An 18,809-nucleotide genomic window follows, 5' to 3' on the forward strand; every position below is an offset into this window, starting at 1 on the left:
CCGCCTTTTATTAAATGATTTTCGCCTCCTTCGCTTTCACTCTACTCTACTGCCATCGACGCCATTGCCTTGGAAGAAAGCAGGTGCGTAGTGCTCGCGACTTCTTACCTGGAATGATGTGAATGCTAGCTGTTAATTGGAGTAATTTAGCAAAGCAAGATGCTGGGTGATGTGATCGGGAGGATTCCTCGTGCGTCCAAGTGGACCTGCTTACGTTGAGGCTTGAGGTACTGCCGCTGCGGCAAAATACCATTCACCATTCACCATTCACCAATGGCACTAAGATCCTGGTCTGGAAGGCAAATCACGCCCGTGAGTGCGAATATTATTAAGAAACATAGGTAACCAGACACGACGAGTGGTAGAAAAGGGTGAGGGAATTCGCATCATCCTCATCGCCTATCTCGTATCAATAGATAGGTCTCTCGGATTCGTAGTTGCATAATTACGGCCGTAGCGATTTTGCTTCCCAACCCGGCTCTCGTATCGAATCCTGCCGTTGACCATTGTAGAGCGCAGCTGAAAGGATCCACTTTCCGGGGTGATGGGGCACGATTCTTTATTTCTTCTTCGTTAGGCCGTCGTGCCCAAGAGCCAGGCCTACTCAAACCTGAGACTGAGGGCCATGTCATCCTACCTACAGACTCTATGCAGTCTTATGCTTGCTCGTCACCAAAGTCTGGGCTACGTCTCAAAGAGAGGATTGGATTGGGGGGGGAAAGGCCGCAGATGGAGAGGATAGCCTGGCTCCCTGGGCAGGCTCGTACCTTGCAGGGCCATGCATAGCGCCCCGGGCCCTTGGGTCGTCTTCCCCCGCCCCACCAGTAGTGAATTCCAGAATCTGAGGGATGCAGGAATGAGCCAATTGAAAGTCGCAATTGCCACGAGACCTGGTCGATTCGATAGGAACTTCCGGGGACTATCCCTTCCTTTTTGACCGGGCTTTGACCGGTAGCTTCTTAGCGAGTTACCGACTGAGCGGCTGCAATAAAATTCGTCTGCTTTTCTCCGTGCGCCCAACCATTTTTACCAAGCGTCGCGATAAGATTGGAACAGAGTCCAATTCTCTGACATAACAAATCCTTGGAAAATACATTATAACATCTCATTAATACCTCAAAAACTTACAGGGTGGAAGAAGGGAGCAAAGGGGATAATGGGTACAGCCGCGGGAAGGGTAAGCAAGAGCGACCGTTGTACCTGCAAGCCCACCGTTCTACTTTAAAGTACCTTACTCCTCCTCCTTACCACCTTTACTTCCTCATTGCTACCTTTACCTTAGTATCTTCCACTCTAGGAAAACCTTGCGCTCTAGCGGCCATTCTTTTTTGCCATTTTCTTTTTACATGAACCTATTATTTTTTATTATTTATTGTTTATTGTTTATTGTTTTTTTCTTCCTTTCTGTTATTTGCAATACTGGAACTTGGAAGCGAGCTTGCAGCTCGACCATCGAGTATGGACCAACCGTTACCGAAAGAGCATCTGCACTCTGCACACTTACGTCCACAAGACCCCACTCTTAAGCATGCCATCGGCTTGACTTTACAAGTTCGGAGATAAGTCGCTGCGAGGTGCAGCTCATTCTTCCAGCTCTGGCGGTAAAATTTCCTAAAGCATGAGAATACTCCAGCCTCTGCAAGCCACCTTTTCTACTTCGGTCAATCTATCGCAAAGTAGATGAACTTTCTATCCTTTGAGCCTCTCACGCTCTTCCTTAGACTTCAGCGATTTCACCTCGTTTTCGATACATACCCCCACTACATGATCAATCCTGGTCCTCATCTCGCATGAGACATGTTTTCACCCTACATGATCTCGATCGTCATCTTAGCCGCGCATCTCGCAGATGTTCGGTCTTCCAACGTTTCCTCTTCCCTGTGCGCTGTGCATTGACATATGCATTAATACCCAGTCCCTGCATATTCTCTTACCCCGTACACAACCAATTACATTTACGCTTACTTGACAGATCAGCCACTCGACACCGATACCTGCGTATGTCGTGCATGTGCGCCAGGCATACTTAACTCTAATATTCTATATGCGCAACGCCAGGCTAAAACAATGCCTCCAGGAGCACCGCGACACGCGTAATCATTCCTAATCAGAACGACATGAATCATTTCCAGAGATGCTCTAAAATCTTCACCGAGTGGAAGCTCCGAATACGGCATGACAGCAATGGAAATACCTACACATCAAGAGCGAACAAGCGCACGCCAAGGTATGATGGAGGCATTTCAGACTCAATGTAGAGTAGTGGTGAGAGGAATTTCTCATGATCTGTTGACGGTCGAATGTCAGATCATTAGCAAAAGACCGACACCAGCTGCTACCTGAATCGAGACACGCTGTAGGTGAAATGTGAGCGCCAACATTTGTGAAGACACTTATGGTACTCTAGGATCAGCAGTCTAATCAACAGATCTAGAATGACTCTCTGAGACCCTTGCCCAGTCCTTTTCGAGGACAGACAAAAGACGGGTCGAGGTATCCAAAGCGCCATCACAATCCATGCCTCCAAGCCCATATGCCCATTTTGTAGCACTTCGCCTGGCCTCAACAGCCAGCAATTGTCACAAAACCGCGATGAAGCAGCTCGTCTCCCTCCTTCTCCTCCGCATGATCCCAGACTCCACACCGCTCTTAAACCTCCGCCATTTTCCGGAAATTTTTCTATGGCACACCGCCCTTCTCGGATCCCTCGTGTCACAGCACGGAACATAAAGCCGAAACCTTAACAACGGAGGAATGGTCCAGAAGACGGGTTCCGCAATGAGGATCGCGGAGAGGGAGTAGAGTGACGCAGGAATGCAAGACTGACAGAGAGAAAAGTACGCCTGGAATGGCAATGATTTACGTGGCTAGAAGCACGGATTAACCCCTGCCCGCCCCCCTCTCTCTGTTCTTAACGAATACTGCGCCTGTAGTATGTAGTCACCAAGAACCCATCACTTTGCGCTGGGGGAAGGAGGGGATTCACACACTGCCCGTGTTTCCCGGAAATAGGCAGTTAACCCCGTACCTAAACTCTCTTCTCATCCCACAGCAACCTATGCCCGTTCGTCCCTTCAAACGCGCCCGAGGTTGCGAAGATAGGAAAGTCGTAATCGTACCCACGGGGAAAGAATCCCTGCCGCACACTCCAACCGTTCAACCCACACCTCATCTCCTGGGCGAAAGAGAAGTATGATGCGCGCATGCCCGGTGAGGGAGGGAGTGAGGGCTGCGTAGTGCTCCCCGGAGAGGTACCTAGGTTACCACGGAAGCCGCACCCAGTGATCGCTTTCCAGTGGGAAGCGGCTTCCGAGCGGGGCTGACTATGATCCGCCCCTCTCCTTTATCATTTCCGTCCGTTTACTACATACGTGCTCATCCTATCTATTTATCTATCTATCTATCTAGCTATCATCAACCCCAATCACCATCCTATCATATCATCCACGCATCCCCTACCGTCTTCTCTGAAGCAGACCTACCTCATTCCCTTCCCTTAACACGGGGATCCCGCTCTAGTCTACTCCACCGAGAGTCGCAAGTCTAGCATACGAGTGGTGGCGCCTTTCAACCTCCAGCTGCGCGGATTGCAGTGTTCGGGGGGGGGTCGATCGAGCGAGAGTGACATCTTTGCCGGCCAGATGATGATGTGGGGTCTTTTGTGCGTTTCGGCCGTCTATGTATCGTATATCTGTTTCACCTTACTCATGGATATCAATCACCCGTGGATCAGACGGTTACCCATGGAGAAAGTAATCACTCATGGTACTCTACCATACATCTCATAGGCCAAATTCCACCAATCGCATGTATCGTCCCCACGGATAACGTCGTCGTTTCTACCGTCGCTACACCAATACAGTACTCATGCGACACTATGCTTGATCATACCCGCTTGATTTCTTTCAAACCACATTTGCGACTGAGGCGAGTTATTCAACCTCTATTCGTGGCCGGTGTAAGATCTTCCATGTGAGGTCTTTCGAATATAAATACCATGCCGCTACCCTCATAGATGGACTATTTCTTTCATATAGTATCAACCCCCACATCCACTCCCACGCATCCACACTCCTTAGCATACACACTCGCTTTTCTTCCCTATCAAGATTTTAGACTCTCGTGCTCAGACAGCAGCCCATTTAGCCCAGGCAGAGGCTACGTATCCCATCCCTTACTATCATAGAACGAATAACGACAACACGCCTGACTGTGCAAATATCTTATCAATAACCATAAGGACTCGGCGAGGTAATAAAGTACAGAATTGGGAAGGCCGGAAGACGAGCAGCGATGGGACTCGGTAGGGCGGTGGATAGCTAATGTAGTAAAGGCAATGGTTTGGTAGACATAGGTAGCAAAGATATCAGGAAGAGGTTGAGGATGTAAGTAGGCGTAGTAAATATTTTGTATATCCAACATGAAGAAGACATACCGTTGTATCATCCATAGGGAAGACGTTTCATCCATGATAAGGTGTATCCTACTGATGAAACCTTGCCCATCAGATAGATGATACAGCACCATAAGTGAGTTATTCTCCATGGATAACCCACTTTGTCCATAGAGGAAATGCTTTATCCATGAATCATGACGATAGGTGCAACATATACGTGTCTGAGGCGAGACGCGAGCGCGGCTGTTTGGGGAAGGAGGTGCGGGGCTAGGGTGCACACGGTGATTATGCGCATGGGCGGTGGAAGAGCTACATTCATTATGTCAATTTTGATTTGATTTGGGAACGGCGTTGTGGTGTTGAATTTGGTTATTAGCGTAGGGAATGTGAACGACTTCTCTCTTCCCGGTACCAACTTCCGTCCGGACTGGCAAGCAAGCAAGCAGAACGCACGTTCCAAATCAAGGGCACGCTTTTGCAAAGGATCGCGCCAACGCCAAGGATACCACACTTTTATCATCTCGTCCTCTCTCTCCTCCGCTTTCGCGGGCAGGTGCGCTACCGGCGTCAGCCTCGACGACGACCACCTTTCTTCTCCTTTCCTTGGTCTTTGGGGACCTTCTCCTGGCTTCCCCCCGCGGGCTTGCGATCTTTCTTGCCCTTGCCCGGACCTGTTCCAGCGGACCGCTGACCCATCTCGTCATCGTCCAGACGACGTCGCCGAGTCGGCTGGGGCTCGTCAGAGCCTCCCGGGGAAGACGAAGTATCTTTGTTGGGGACCTCGATTGGTGGATTGCCGGCTTGATAGGCCACGGACTGGGCCCGCGCGTGAGGGGACCCGGCCCTGCCCGGTGCCCCATACCCAGGTTCAAAGTCATGTAGATTGCTGTTCCGGCTTCCTTGACTACAATCCGGTGCATTCAAATCGTATGTTTTCCTAGGATCGTAGGGAATGCGTTGAGGAACTGGGGGTTGAGCTGGTGCACCATAAGCGGAAAGCTGGGCTTGAGGTCGAGCGAGTGCAGAACTGCTGCTTGGAAATGCGCGCTGCTGGGCTCCAGGAGGTCCAGCAGTCGAAGTCAAGGACAATGCGCCGATGCTTGTAGTCACTCTTTGATCATCGCTGGGCGGGTCCATGGGTCGAATTGGCCGAGCGTCGACCCCAATCTGACGGAAACCCTCTACACATTCTGTAATCCAGTGATCTTGACGCCTTCTCGCAAACATAGCGACTTTTTGCGTAGCTGGACGGTTGACCTTATTTAACCCGTCGATCGCGGTAAGTCTTGCTTTACCTGGATTGGCCTTCACATTGAGCCTATGAAAGATCATGGCTCTGATCTCGTCCGGCTCGAAAGGTTGGTACGTCTTATGAACGACCCATTTGTAGGAAGCATATATAATGCAAAGCGTGTCCTCGGAGATTGGTTCGTTGTTGAAGAGTGGCTTCTCCCGTAGTTGAAGGTGTAAAGGTCGAGGATTCCGCCACATAGCGTCAACTCGGCGAAGCAAATCCGCTCCTCTCAAACCTGCCACTCTTCTCACTTCAACAGTCACTGGATTATCGGAGTCTGGGATAAAGTTCTTGACAAACTGAGGTACTGTGTGGAGGATTCCGCCAAACATTTCACCAATCACCTTTTCGACCTCGGCGTCGGAAAGTTTTTCATCCTTATACTCATACGAACACCGGCAAGCATAGATATTGAGAATTTGCTCGCTGGTGACTTGTATTTGGGATACCTTTTGTTCACCCACTGGTTTTATGGCAACATGCGGGAGATCCTTCTGGTCAATGTTCAGTCGGTTGTTCAGTAAAAGGCTCTCACCATCCTCCCTCTGTGGGCTACAAAGCAAGGAACACGACTGATTAGCAAGCCCTCCTTCGAGAGATTGAGGTGTTCTTACTCATTCTCGTTGCGTTTCTCTTCGGTTAGATATTCCTCATGCATCTCTCCAAACTTAAACCACAGCTCCATACTGACCTTCTCCGTCTCTTTCACCGCTTGAGCTACCTTTTTGGTAAACGAATGATCAGGGTCTAGTAAAGTTTCGGCCACATAAGGAACATCTGTCTCGGGTTTGGAGAGCTGGATTCGGCATATGCCTCTGACTGCATCCTGACTTAACCGCGTGCCGTAAAGTTCGAAAGAATTTTGACACATGTAAAGGATTTTGAGATCATCATCCTTCAGCTCTTCGCCATCATGTATTGCTATTGTGCCGTCATCAAAAGCTATCGTCATCTTTGTGGGACTAGACGACTGTCGACGGATAGCTAAGAGCTTGTTCTTCAGGAAGATATTTGTGTGTTATTGATGGTGTGCAGGTCTCCGAGAATGAGGATATGTGTGTTCTGTGCTAAACATATGTTATAAAGCGAAAAGAAGTAAAGGAAGGGAAAATCACCCAGCTTTATAGGAAACGAAACCCCGACTAGGTCATCTCATGGTCCATCATGCCCCTGGCAGATACCGCCCGTTCAAGGTATCAGGGTACCTCTTACGAGACACGGCGGTTTCAGCTGAAGCTGTAAAAATTGAAATGGCCGGCTGTGGTCTCGAGAGCGGCATCTCGCCCAAGGCGTGGAGGCGGTCGAGCTCTCGGCTGCGTGGCAGTGTGTCATAGTGTCACAAGTGGAGACCTTGAACGAATCAATCGATCAATAAGATGGGCGGCGTTGTAGCCTCGACAGTTTTGCCGCACACGCAGATACTGCCTGCTCGAAGTATCTGGAGAGTTGCATACATGAATCACACACCCTCCAAGTTTAGTCCGCCCGGAATCTTTGAAATGTAATGACTGGCTGGGTTTGCCCGAAGGGCGTCTCATGCATGCCACCGAGTGTTTCAAGCTTCCATGTTGTGACAGTGTCCACGAGGTTCTGAGGCGACGGTAGAGATCCAATGACATGATTGGTAAGAGGAAGGGTGTTGCAGCCTTGGGTATGTGTAAGAAGAATGCTGGAAGAAGGTCTGCCCGGAGATCAGTTGTTAAGATGAATCGGGCAGCTTCCGATTTTCCGATGCTAGGTCTGTGTCCTCCAGACTCCGAGGCGACAATAGAGACCATATGATATGATTGGTAAGAGGGAAGAGGTTGCGACCTCAACGGGTCTCACTTGTAGGTGCTGCCTCGAGAATGTGTAGCGGAGATGTTGGAAGAAGCGCCGCCCAGGACTGATTGCGGCAACGTCTGGCTTTATTTCTGTGGAAACGTATCATAAGCAGGCCACCGAGACGTCCATGCTTCCGACTCTGAAGCGGCGGTAGAAACCCGATAGCATGGTTGGTAAGAGGAGCAGGGGGTGCGGCCTCGACATATCTCCACATCTGTACGGGCGGCCGAACTTCCGGTGTTACAAAAGTACTCTCCGCATTTTGAGGCGGCGGTACAAAATCCAAACTGATTGGTAAGAGGGGCGGTACTGCGACCTCAGCAGGTCCCCATGTTTCTTAGTGCTGCTTCGAAAATGTATGGCAAGGATTGTGGGAGATGCTCTAGCCGGAAAAAGCCCGATAACACTATTGGTAAAACGGACGGGTTGTGACCTTAGCAGATCTCCGCATTCATAAGTACTCAGCGCTAAATGTACCGAAAATAGCTGTCCAGGGTCCTCTTAACAAGGAAACACTCCGTAATTGACCCTCAATTGCCAGCACTCCGGCAGTAACCTCACCTAGGCAGGGACACGGCTTTGGCGGAACATCCCGTATGTAGAAGGAGAAGAATTGGAGGCATAAGTGAATCTCGATCACGGCGCTGATCCAAGAGGACAAGTAACGTAGCTGAAGTAGTTGCCCGTGGGTGGGATTCAGGCCTTGAAACGTTTCATATGAGAACGGCCAGCAGCTCCATGTTCGCCAACGTCCCCGAGTACTGTCCCGAAAGAGATCGGCTGTTACTATGGATTCATCAGAGTACGATTATGCCAGGTCGCGCGCATCCTATTGGAGAGAAGCCAAAGTTGTTACACAGACGTAGCTCAGCCACAGTGTAATTTGTACTTGGCGAAAGGATCTCTGCCTATACGGTAGGGCAATAGGTAACAGGACCGCCCGTGCAAGTGTGCGTGTTTAGGCTTTTGAGATTGCTATCAATTGTGCATTTTGAAAGCTTGATTGTTGATTGCAACATGGAAGGTGTGCTTCCCTAATTGCGTAGTCGGCAAGCAGTGGATGTACTGACTCGATCTCCTGTACACCTGCCAACTTCGCAGTCTTTGAGCACAACAGTGTCGAGCGTTGGGGCCTTTGCAACCGCGTTCCGTATCCATGGTACTTCTTTCCTTCCGTTAGAGCAATCAAAGCGCGGGCTCACCCCTAAGAATGTTGAACCGTTCATCTATTAAAATAATCACATTTTACTGTACACCAAACGTACCGTAGCCAATGCAATATGTATCCATAACACCGCCTCTCCTATCCTGGCATGCAACAAGAAACGCCAACGCTGCATGCTTGCTCCAGATCCATATGTCGTGCATGCTGCGCTACTCACAGATCCAATGGTGAGAACTAGTCACCCTATTCAAAACGTTATTACAGCGGCGGTTGCCCTTGCTTAAGGACTTAGAATGCCCTCGGCGGATCAGTGTCCGTTGACCCTCCTCTCTGGGCTGGACCCTTCCTTGCTATTCGGCCTCGAGCTTGTATTCATCTCGCCTTGCGTCATCTTCTCCATGAAGCTGATGTAATCGTACTTGGGGAGATTTCTGTCTTCTTGCAGATCGGGACCTTTGTGCTGTGGCATACTCGAGAGAAGGTCTTCGACTAGCTCGTCAGGGATTAGGGAGTGCCGGAGATCGAGTTCGGTTACGTAGGGCTGGGTTATGTGTCAGCCGGCGAAGATAGGCGCAGTAATGAGGGCGGGAGCGAAAGACGGATGCTGGGCAGGGAGATGATGGCAAGGAGGAGAGACCGGAGGCGAGGATTGCTCGAACGTACCTTGCCATCTGCAACCTCCCTGAAGCTCTGAAACACCTGTTCCGCTGTGTTCTGGTCTTCAGTAACAGATACCATAAACCGAATGAACTGCTCAAACGTGACGTAGCCCTTCCCAGAACTAATGCTCATAAATTGCTCATGCATCTCTTCCTCATCGTAGACCAGACTCAGACTTGCTAACGCCGCCGAAAATTCGAGCTCGTGCAGCGTGTTCGAGAGATCCTTGTCGAAATGCCTGAACACCGATTCAAATTCTTCTAGCTGAATGGGAGTTAGGTTTGTCATTTCCCTGGCAACAATTTGGTTTTCCAAAAAGCCCATCTTGCCAACAACACTGCCTCGTACTAGATCTAGTTCATACGCTAGCTCATCGTACGTATAGGTGGTAAAGTCGTTTTCTTCGATGTTAGCTTCGTCGCATTTGTGGGAGAGGGTGGCAAGTGTTTCGAGGTATTCGGATAGGGGAGGTAGGTTGCTGTGCAAACGGCGGACATGGGCAAGTTGGTCTGCAAGATCGCCCGAAAGACCTGCGATGGCTAGCGAAAGGGTGGAGAGGGTGAGAGCGAAGTCGTTGGCTTTGTCGGCGAAGGTGCGGCGGAGAGCGTTCTTGATGCTATGAAGAAATCAATGGTTAGAAGACTGGCTGGTAGGAGATGGGGAAGGTTGCGCACTCTCGAATGGTCTCGTTGATGACCTGACTTCTGTCTCTCTCGGCTCTGAGTAAGATGGCCCATTCGTTATCCAATACTTCCAGCTTTAGGTCCTCTGGAGGCTCGTAGGCTCGTAGTCGATATGTGCTCATCTTCGTCTTGATGTTTCCAAGCAGAGCAGCCAGATCTGACTTTTCAGCCACCCACTTCCGCTTTTGACTTCTCTTGTACACTGAGAATTGGCTTGACTGCTCTTTTGCATCCACATACGTGCCTGTAAAAGTTGCTATTTTCCATGCCTGCCGCTGAGCCTGGATCTCTTTCAACAGATTCTTCATCCTTTGCTCAAAAGAATTTTGCATGCTCCAAGCCCCGTTCATGTTGGCAACAAACTTCTCGACCCGTCTGCCTGCGTTCTCGACTCGTTCCATCTGGGAGAAAGCATGGAACCAGTATGCGATGTATGTCATGAGGGACCGCTCGTCTGGTTTGGCAACGTCACAGACATCCTCCACGTCCAAAAGATCTGGTATGCCAATCTCTTTCGAGGCGATTTCGAACGCGAGCTTCATGTTTCCTCGGTGATCGCTCTTGTCCAGCTTCTCGTAGTCTATCAGGTCCGGTCGATGAATGTCAAGCAGAGCGCAGCTGTGTCCCAGTCAGCATGTCTCTTGCCCCTATTGTCTCAACGCAACCCACAAAGCGAGCCCATCATTCCAACTAGCCGAGAAATCCCGTACTTCCACCCCTTCATAACAAGCCGTCTTCCTTTGACACCACAGCAGCAAGCCTTCCTTCGCCGTCATGCCCTCTTCACTGATGTCATTAATCGTAAAGCGTAGAATAAGCGTCCATATCAGCCCAAGTATTATCTTTCTGTTTCCATCCACAACGTCTTCTGCCCCAATGTTTGTCATCTGTATGCCTCGTGCTTTAATGAAGTCGAGGGCGACGTTGACATTCTCGAAGCGCTGGACACGCAGTTTGGGTTTGGAGGCATAGCGGCCGAGGGACTCATTGCCGAGGACTTCGAGGAGGTGGATGAGGATGACCTATGGGAAACATGTCAGTCCCCAAAACCTCCGTACATAGATAGCAGATCACCGGCTAAGAAGATTGTATTTACCCCGTCTGAGAGGTCTGTGACCAGATTCTTGACAGCTACGTCTCGACCGCTGACTTTAGCATTCAACCTGCGGCCCATGATTCTTATCAGTCATCACGGTCCCTCAAGATGTACAGGTATCGACAGACCATTTCGTGAATGTCTTCTCCTGAACCGCTACCCACTGTTGCTCCACCCCCATCTCCACGAATTCATTGGCTGCGTGATGGGCACGGCGTAAGGCTAGGAGTTGATGGTTGTAGAAACTGTAGCTGTAAGTGATGCACTGTTGTATTCATGGAGGATAGAAGAGATCAAGAGCAAAGAGTAAGTTTCAGCAACGGCGGCTATGAACTTTCTGCATGAAGCTCAACGAATCAACATGCGGAATATTTCCGCGACAGCAACCGAGCTAGCCAGTTTTGGTCGCATATCATAACTTTCTTCAAGCACTCTCAAGGTGTTAATATATCTCTACAGACATTGTTTGGCTTATCTGTCTCCATTCGTCGGGCCGACCACTGACAATGTTGCGCTACAATACAGTTAGAAGTGGTAACGTCTGGCATTGACGAAAGCTCCCTCAAGTACCTCTTTGACTACGATTTAATTTCACTCTCGCTCAAAGGCAGATTATGCGCACTTGTGGGAGATGCAGCTTGACTAAATTCATCCTATCAATTTTTGTCCCTTGTACCTTTGGCTTGTCGAAAGCGACGGGCCATGCCCACTCAGAGTAGTCACTGACAGGCTTAAAGAGTAGAGAATTTGTTTGATTTCGCTTTAAATCATTGACAATTTACTAGTTTTAGCGGTTCCAGCCCCTTCTTCACTATCCTACTGATGGTAAAGGTCTAGAACCAATCCCAAAGAAGTCTCAATTTCGTGAGTTTTGAACATCGTGGTCGATAAAAGTGTGAGTGCCATAAGCAATGATTGGCAGGCGATTACGGCGATCGGAGGCTCAACTTGCATGTGAGAGCAGTCTTAGGCCAATCGATTGGCTCACGTTGAAGGTCTGAAGCGCTATTAGCCATCTTTTTTTTTAGAGAAGGATGAGACTAAAAGTTGACATTTAAGGGAATTTCTTCCTTCAACCGAAACTCTCTTAAGGTAGCTTACCTTTATTCATCGCCCTTTCAGACCTTTCTTGAGCCGAGGTTTTCATATCATTCGAACATTTCTGCTAGTGAGGTTATATACAGCACAAAAAACGGGTAAGCTACCTTTATCTATTATCCTGTTCAAGTCTTATTAAGCGATGGAATGATAGGTCTCAAGGGACTTGAGTCGAAACTAGCCTACAGTGCGATGGTGCATTACCTCCGGTTGTACTTAGACGGAATGCTTTCAAGCCATTACGTGGCAACTTCAAAAGGATTCGAGCCAAGATAACCTACACTGAACTGGTAGATTACCTTCCGATTGTGCCAAGACGGAGTTCTTCCAACCCACCATATAACAATCTCAAAGCGTTTTGAGCCGATGACGGACGCAGTTGTTCGGGCACCTTGGCTTCGCGGTGTGCCTTTGCGCGCATTGAATTGGTAGATCACCCTAAACAAGTGTACTTTGACCTTCAATCCACCCTCTCCGCATAGCAGTTTTCTACGATTCCACCCTTCAAATGCCCTTTTTGGCCGGTCAATAGCCCTTCAAAAGGTGTATTTCGAGTTTGAAGTTTAGACAGTAGGTGTGCTTTCTGAGGTGCAAAGCTCGCTCAATTTGTTGACCTTTTTGGGGAGGAAGTGAGGTTACACAATGCCTATTCAGGACTACGGCCAGAGATCCGCAAGGCTAGGTAAACTTGACCGATGCGCTGCTTACAGCAACAGCAAACAGCAATGATTCAGGTTCCTTACAATAATAGATGTCTTATTTTTGCTACGAACTAGGGTATCTATGACGCCTAAGAAAGAAGCTACTGCTGTTCTTGGTTTGTATTCAGGCGCGACCTCTCCGATCTTTCGAACCTTTCTTTTCTGATTGGGATGGACGTCCCATTTCCTCGCGACTGGATCTTTCCATTGGGTGCTGGCGCCGCCTTGTAGTATTGGTTGGCTGTGAAGCTGTTGGAGGTGAGCCTGGAAGCGGTCGTTTCGTGCTCTGTGTACGTGGAGCGCTTTCTCTGAGTGAGGTAGAGACAGGGAGATCCGTGACGCTTGGATAATCGGACGGATTTCTTCGTCGTCTCGCACCATCTGGGTCTCCCAATGGTTTGGCAGATCGGTCTGGGATCATTTGCTTTGTTCTTGGAGACGCTACGCTTTGGCTTGTTGGTGGATGTTTACCGGCTGCCTCATCAGGATAACTACTCGGGAAGAGCCGCCCGTGTCGCAGGGCCGACTCTTGTAAGTATGCATCGCTGAGAACTTTGTCGGAAGGCGTCTTGTCTGGTGGTCCAGGTTTCTGAAGAGTGGAGGGACTAGTTGTCGATTGCCTCGCGGTATGAAACGAAAGACTCCGCGATGTAGAGCCTGCGTCGTCCAAGGAGCGGGAATTGGAGTGTGGACTTGGCGGAGCACTCGAATGTAGATGCTTGGTCTCCAATATGTAGTTGTCACTATAGCCAAGAGCTTTACATATGCTCTCATACCTGCCGCTGTAAGCACGGCCGCCTCTACTCGAGGGGGACACCTACGATACTTCATCGCCAAATTCTTTCTTCACAATCCATGGCATCGTATCATGGACTCGATTCGGTATTTCTTGAACATCTTCGCAGTATTCTGATCGCGTGAGATGGGAGAGGAAATAGTCGCTAGTCGAAGCTGACGATGCGAACGTGCCATACATGGCGACAGAACGATCCCCTTAAAATAAACGATCAGCGTATGGATCGAAGATCTTCCCCTCGGTACAGACATATCACCACGAGGTCAATAGCACGGTAGCGCCAACCCGTGAAAAAGAGCCTGTCCATGATCCTATTTACCCATTGGGCACCCTTGAGGTATCTGCCAATATTTCTCTCGCTGGTGTCGCTAATACAGATTTGCAGTGCCTCCACTATTGAATCTTGTGGAATGTTTCGGACCGATAAGACATTGCAGAGACAGACGAGCAGGAAATGTTGGAAATTGACCCTCTTGCCTGAATGTCGATGAGCGAAGCCGCGTACTAGCCTTAGGAGGTGATCTTTGTTTCCTGTTTCATCCGTCGCGCTAGTCATATCACCTTGGACAGCGGATGCGTGTATCACTACCGCAGCGAGCATAGAATTGTCCAGTTGTGAAAGATTCCCATTCCATACCCATCCCAGTGGTACCTCTCCAAGCATCTTGTCAGCGGAACCTATCCAAACTGCCTGCTTGTGTGGGTCGTTTCGGGGTCTTCCAGTATTGCTACCCAACCTACTGAGGTTTGGTCTGTTCGAGTTCTGCCCATTGGCATCTTTTTCTAGAGTATCTACCTCGCTAGTTGATGGTTTGAGAGAGGTAGGTCGGAAATTAAGAGAGTGAGCTGTCAAAGGCTGCTGTGTAGAGGCGCTGGCTAATGGAGAGGATACAGCCCCTACATTGGTCTGATTGGATAGCCGGGTCGGCGGACGCCTCGTATTTAGCGGTGGACCTGAAGCAATTTCCCTGGAGCGACTGGAAGATCCAGGTATTGAAGGAATTGGACTTACATCATCGATACTGCTTGGTGACGGTATAGGCCGAAACGTTGACGTGGCTTGCTTGGATGATTGATTCGATCTACCTTGTCGGGTAGTAGGGACCGGCTCTTTAGGCGAGAGAGCTGAGGCGGTGGACGATGCTTTTGGACCAATTTGACGCGATGAGCCAGCTGAGGCAGGCGGCACAGCTGATGGTGTGGCATCTTCTTTCTCCTCTGACGCCAAAGCTGCCTTACAACGAGGGCATTCATTCATTATCCTCTTGTAGCGGGCTAGCTTTTCTTCAAGCTGCTTGGTGTGTAACTCTGCCATTTTCGGGAGGGTTGATAATGAGATCAAGGTTAGAACTCTGTACGATGCCAATCACTCAGGGTTTCTTTCATTTTGTTAAGTGGTCTAAGTCGATGTAAATGATGGTTCTGACCACTCGAACTCACGAAAGCAAAAGAGATTATGCTGAGACATGCAGTGAGGCAAACTGCAACCAGAACAAATTACCGTGGAGAGGAAAGTTAACTTATTTGTATTCATGTTGTTTGCTCATCTGCTATCCGGGGTTTGATCGATGACTGGTACGATTGATAGCGGTCATCCACATTGATGACATGGCATGTCACGAGCGACAAACAAGCTGTTGTGCGCTCCTACGTAAGTTCTTAATATGCAGGCCTCCGCGAACTCGCTGTATGCAGCCGATATGGCTTCTTCTCGATGTTACATTCATCGTCATTCATTCAGATCAGAACCCTGATATTTCGTATGACAACAGCGGCCGTGGGACGACGAACGTCGGAATATTAGAGTCGGAATATTAAAGGCGCAAATCTTCAAAATTGTCATAGCAATCGATCTTTTACTTTTGATCAATGCCCATTTATATGGATAGGATTAAGGTAACCGCGTTACAGTAATTCTGGAGAATTTAAAAAACTTGTCACCTTTTTCTGACACCTTGTCTAAGTTATACGACTTCTTGAATTCCTCCCTAGCAGATAAAAGAACGTTTTTAAAGGAAGAGTACATGGAGATTGTCACTGTTGTCTGGCAACTGTAAGAACTATACCATTTCATTAAGGGTTTCGCCCTCTATGCATAGCTTTCGCTACATTCTCTTACCCAAAAAGCTTGCCCATAAATTCCCAGATATAATCCGAAGGGTCGCAGTGGGATCGGCGCTAGCCCCAAAGCGCCGTTTAAAATATGTGCTGGGGCGCGGGCTTCCCAGTAGTGAAAAGCTTGCCGAGTACTGGTTTTTGACTGATTAATTCTCAGGGAGACCCCCTAAAACCCCTCGGACCCTTCGGGGGCTCTTTAAGGGCTCTCCGAGAGCTTCTGTCGAGGGGCTGTCAAAGCAAGCTCGAAATTTGATTATTTTAGTGATATTTGATTGATTTCGAGCTTGCTTTGACAGCCCCTCGACAGAAGCTCTCGGAGAGCCCTTAAAGAGCTCCGAAGGGTTTAAGGGATTTTAAGGGATCTAACCCTGAGAATCGAGAGAGACGTTGTGATTTATTTGATATACTTAGGGGAGACCCCCTAAAACCCCCCTAACCCTCCGGGGGCTCTCCGAGGGCTCTCCGAGGGCTCCTGCCGGAGAGGCTCTTCTCGCAAGCTCGATAGTTAGACGAATACTTTATCAAATTTCGTCTACGCTACGTTATTTGAAAGCGTATAAATAATTCTATAACTCTACGTATTTAGTTTATTATCATATTTTTGATAAAATAAAAGGAATCAAAAAAGGTAGATTTGAGGATTTTGAAGTTCTTTTCCAGCTTCCTCTTTTGGACGTACCCGTGTGCACCCGCGTTTAGATCGAAAATGAAGAAATAAGGTGTGTTTTAGACTGAAAATGGTGAAATTCGATGATCTGATTGGTCACTAGCCTCTTAGCGTAGCACCCATTCTCATTTTCAAGTCTTGAGCATTGAGAAAGCAAGCTTTCCAATTAAAACGAGCCGCAAAATGACCCCACTTTCGCTCCTCTCCGCTCCTCTCCCCGCTCTCTCCATCCCCACAACAGCGACAACTTTGATATTTCAAGAACGTTTCAGCTCCTACGTCCCAAACGACCCAAAACCATCAGCCCAAACAGCCACAGTACTCAGACTCTTCGACCATGGGCCACAACAGCTGCCCCAAGTGCGGTGCGGGCATCTCAGGCGGAGGCAAGAAGTGCGGCAGCTGCGGAGCTGTACGTTCCACTCTTCTATTCCAATACCTGTACGCCATTGCCACAGAAGCTGATAATATATTTGTATATCATGCAGATCTGCCCTCAGTAGGCACTCAACCTGCAAACAGAAGGGGAGACGGAGGGGAGGACGTTGGATACGCGGCTATGACTTTACGAACACCTACGACGAACATTCACGGCGAGTTTTCATTTGCACGGGTGGAGGGGCATATGGGGTCGGGAAAGCATTCGTTGCCGGCGACATGGAGGTGGTGTTTGGTAGTACGACATCTCAGGCGGCCGCTCGGGTCGAGAGCAAAGCTCACAGAGCCTTATCGTGACTTAAAAGTGCGAATTGCATACTGCCTATTCGAAACAGGCTATCTCTGATGCTAAGAACCTTGTCACACGGATCGCTGCGCTTGGTCATCCATTAGCACTGTTTACCAAGCACTAAGCACGTAAACCACACTATCGGACTCTGGTATTGAAACCCCGTTTCTTTTCGCAGCTAATCTTAGTAGGTCTCGAAACCGTGTATCCCTTTGACTTTCGACGGCTTTAGTGTAAGTTTCGCCCAAAAATACATGGAATGAACCAAGGCATGGCTGGCCCAAGCCATCACTAGGTACCGCAAGCCGTAGAGCGCCCCACTAACATCGACCCCCCTTCCCGGCCAGGCACAACGGCTGAAGGGGAAGGGGATGATATATAGAGCCAATCCCCCAGCTCAGCCAAAGCTACATCTCCTACCTACGCTCCCAATTGCCCACCTGCGCACTCAATCGACCTCGAGCCCCTCTCCTCACCCCAACCACCCAAACAACGGCCCCCCTCCACCGCCTCCTCACCACCACCACCCGCACCATGGCCAAAACAATGCGCGCAGCCGTCATGCACGCCCCCGGCGGCCCCGAAGTCCTCCAACTCGAGAACATCCCCGTCCCCACCCCAACCGCCGGCCGCGTCCTCATCCGCGTCAAAGCCTGCGGCATGAACCGCTCCGAACTCTTCACGCGCCAGGGCCACTCCCCCGGCGTCCGGTTCCCCCTCGTGCTCGGCATCGAAGCCTGCGGGCTCGTGGAAGAGTGTCCCGGTGGGGAATTCAAAAAGGGCCAGATCGTCGCGACGGCGATGGGAGGGATGGGACGGGTGTTCGATGGCGGGTACGCGGAGTATACGTGTCCGCCGGTGGGGAACGTGGTGGCGATCGAGACGGGGTTGGACTGGAAGGTGTTGGGGGCCGTGCCGGAGATGTTGCAGACGGCGTACGGGAGTCTGTTCACGGCGCTGAAGTTGAGGAAGGGGGAGCGGTTGCTGGTGAGAGGGGGCACGAGCAGCGTTGGGCTGGCGGCGGCGGCGATTGCGAAGAATCACGGGGCCACGGTCGCCGGGACGACGAGGAAAGCTGGGAGGGATGGGCTGTTGAAGGGGAGTGGGTGCGACCATGTCGTTATCGATAATGGCAAGGTGCGGGAGGAGGTGAGGAAGATCTGGCCCGATGGCGCGGACAAGGTGCTCGAGCTCGTCGGCACCTCCAGTCTTGTCGACTCGCTGTCTTGCGTGACTCGAGGCGGCATTTGCTGCATGACAGGCATGGTGTCTGGGCAGTGGTCGATCCCGGACTTTGAGGTGATGGCTGCGGTGCCCACGGCGGTTTGTTTGACGACGTATCAGGGAGATGAGAAGGACTTTGTCAGTACGCCCTTGGAGGAGATGGCGCAGCAGATCAAGGAGGGGAGTTTGAAGGTCAGTGTCGGGAAGACGTTCCCGTTAGAGGAGATTGTGGAGGCGCATCGGACGATGGAGGAGAATAGGGCTGGTGGGAAGATCGTTCTGCTCATGTAGGTTGGACTGCGGAATAACGTGCGAGTTGGGGCCATGAATGTGCCACATACGAGTTAATGAAAAACAAGC

General features: G+C 49.9%; 4 protein-coding genes across 4 annotated transcripts; 1 reads left to right on the top strand and 3 right to left on the bottom strand.

Moving 5' to 3' along the window:
* Window positions 1-4,963: 4,963 nt before the first annotated feature.
* On the bottom strand, window positions 4,964-6,642 carry HO133_000533 (uncharacterized protein; the record flags this gene model as incomplete). The annotated part of the gene is made up of 2 exons (XM_037291472.1): window positions 4,964-6,242; window positions 6,305-6,642. The coding sequence occupies 2 exons, from the start codon at window positions 6,640-6,642 to the stop codon at window positions 4,964-4,966; spliced, it is 1,617 nt and encodes a 538-aa protein (XP_037152907.1).
* A 2,344-nt stretch (window positions 6,643-8,986) lies between these two features.
* Window positions 8,987-11,196, bottom strand: HO133_000534 (uncharacterized protein; the record flags this gene model as incomplete). Its single annotated transcript, XM_037291473.1, has 5 exons — window positions 8,987-9,220; window positions 9,343-9,955; window positions 10,014-10,640; window positions 10,692-11,044; window positions 11,119-11,196. 5 exons carry the CDS (start codon window positions 11,194-11,196, stop codon window positions 8,987-8,989), a joined length of 1,905 nt encoding a protein of 634 aa, XP_037152908.1.
* Window positions 11,197-13,041: 1,845 nt separating this feature from the next.
* HO133_000535 (uncharacterized protein) lies at window positions 13,042-15,028 on the bottom strand (the record flags this gene model as incomplete). Its single annotated transcript, XM_037291474.1, has 3 exons — window positions 13,042-13,660; window positions 13,739-13,910; window positions 13,963-15,028. The coding sequence occupies 3 exons, from the start codon at window positions 15,026-15,028 to the stop codon at window positions 13,042-13,044; spliced, it is 1,857 nt and encodes a 618-aa protein (XP_037152909.1).
* Window positions 15,029-17,759: 2,731 nt separating this feature from the next.
* HO133_000536 (uncharacterized protein) lies at window positions 17,760-18,740 on the top strand (the record flags this gene model as incomplete). The annotated part of the gene is made up of 1 exon (XM_037291475.1): window positions 17,760-18,740. One exon carries the CDS (start codon window positions 17,760-17,762, stop codon window positions 18,738-18,740), a length of 981 nt encoding a protein of 326 aa, XP_037152910.1.
* Window positions 18,741-18,809: the final 69 nt, after the last annotated feature.

This window comes from Letharia lupina, assembly GCF_014066315.1.
Source record: "Letharia lupina isolate WasteWater1 chromosome Unknown contig_10, whole genome shotgun sequence".
Taxonomy (NCBI): Eukaryota; Fungi; Ascomycota; class Lecanoromycetes; order Lecanorales; family Parmeliaceae; genus Letharia; species Letharia lupina.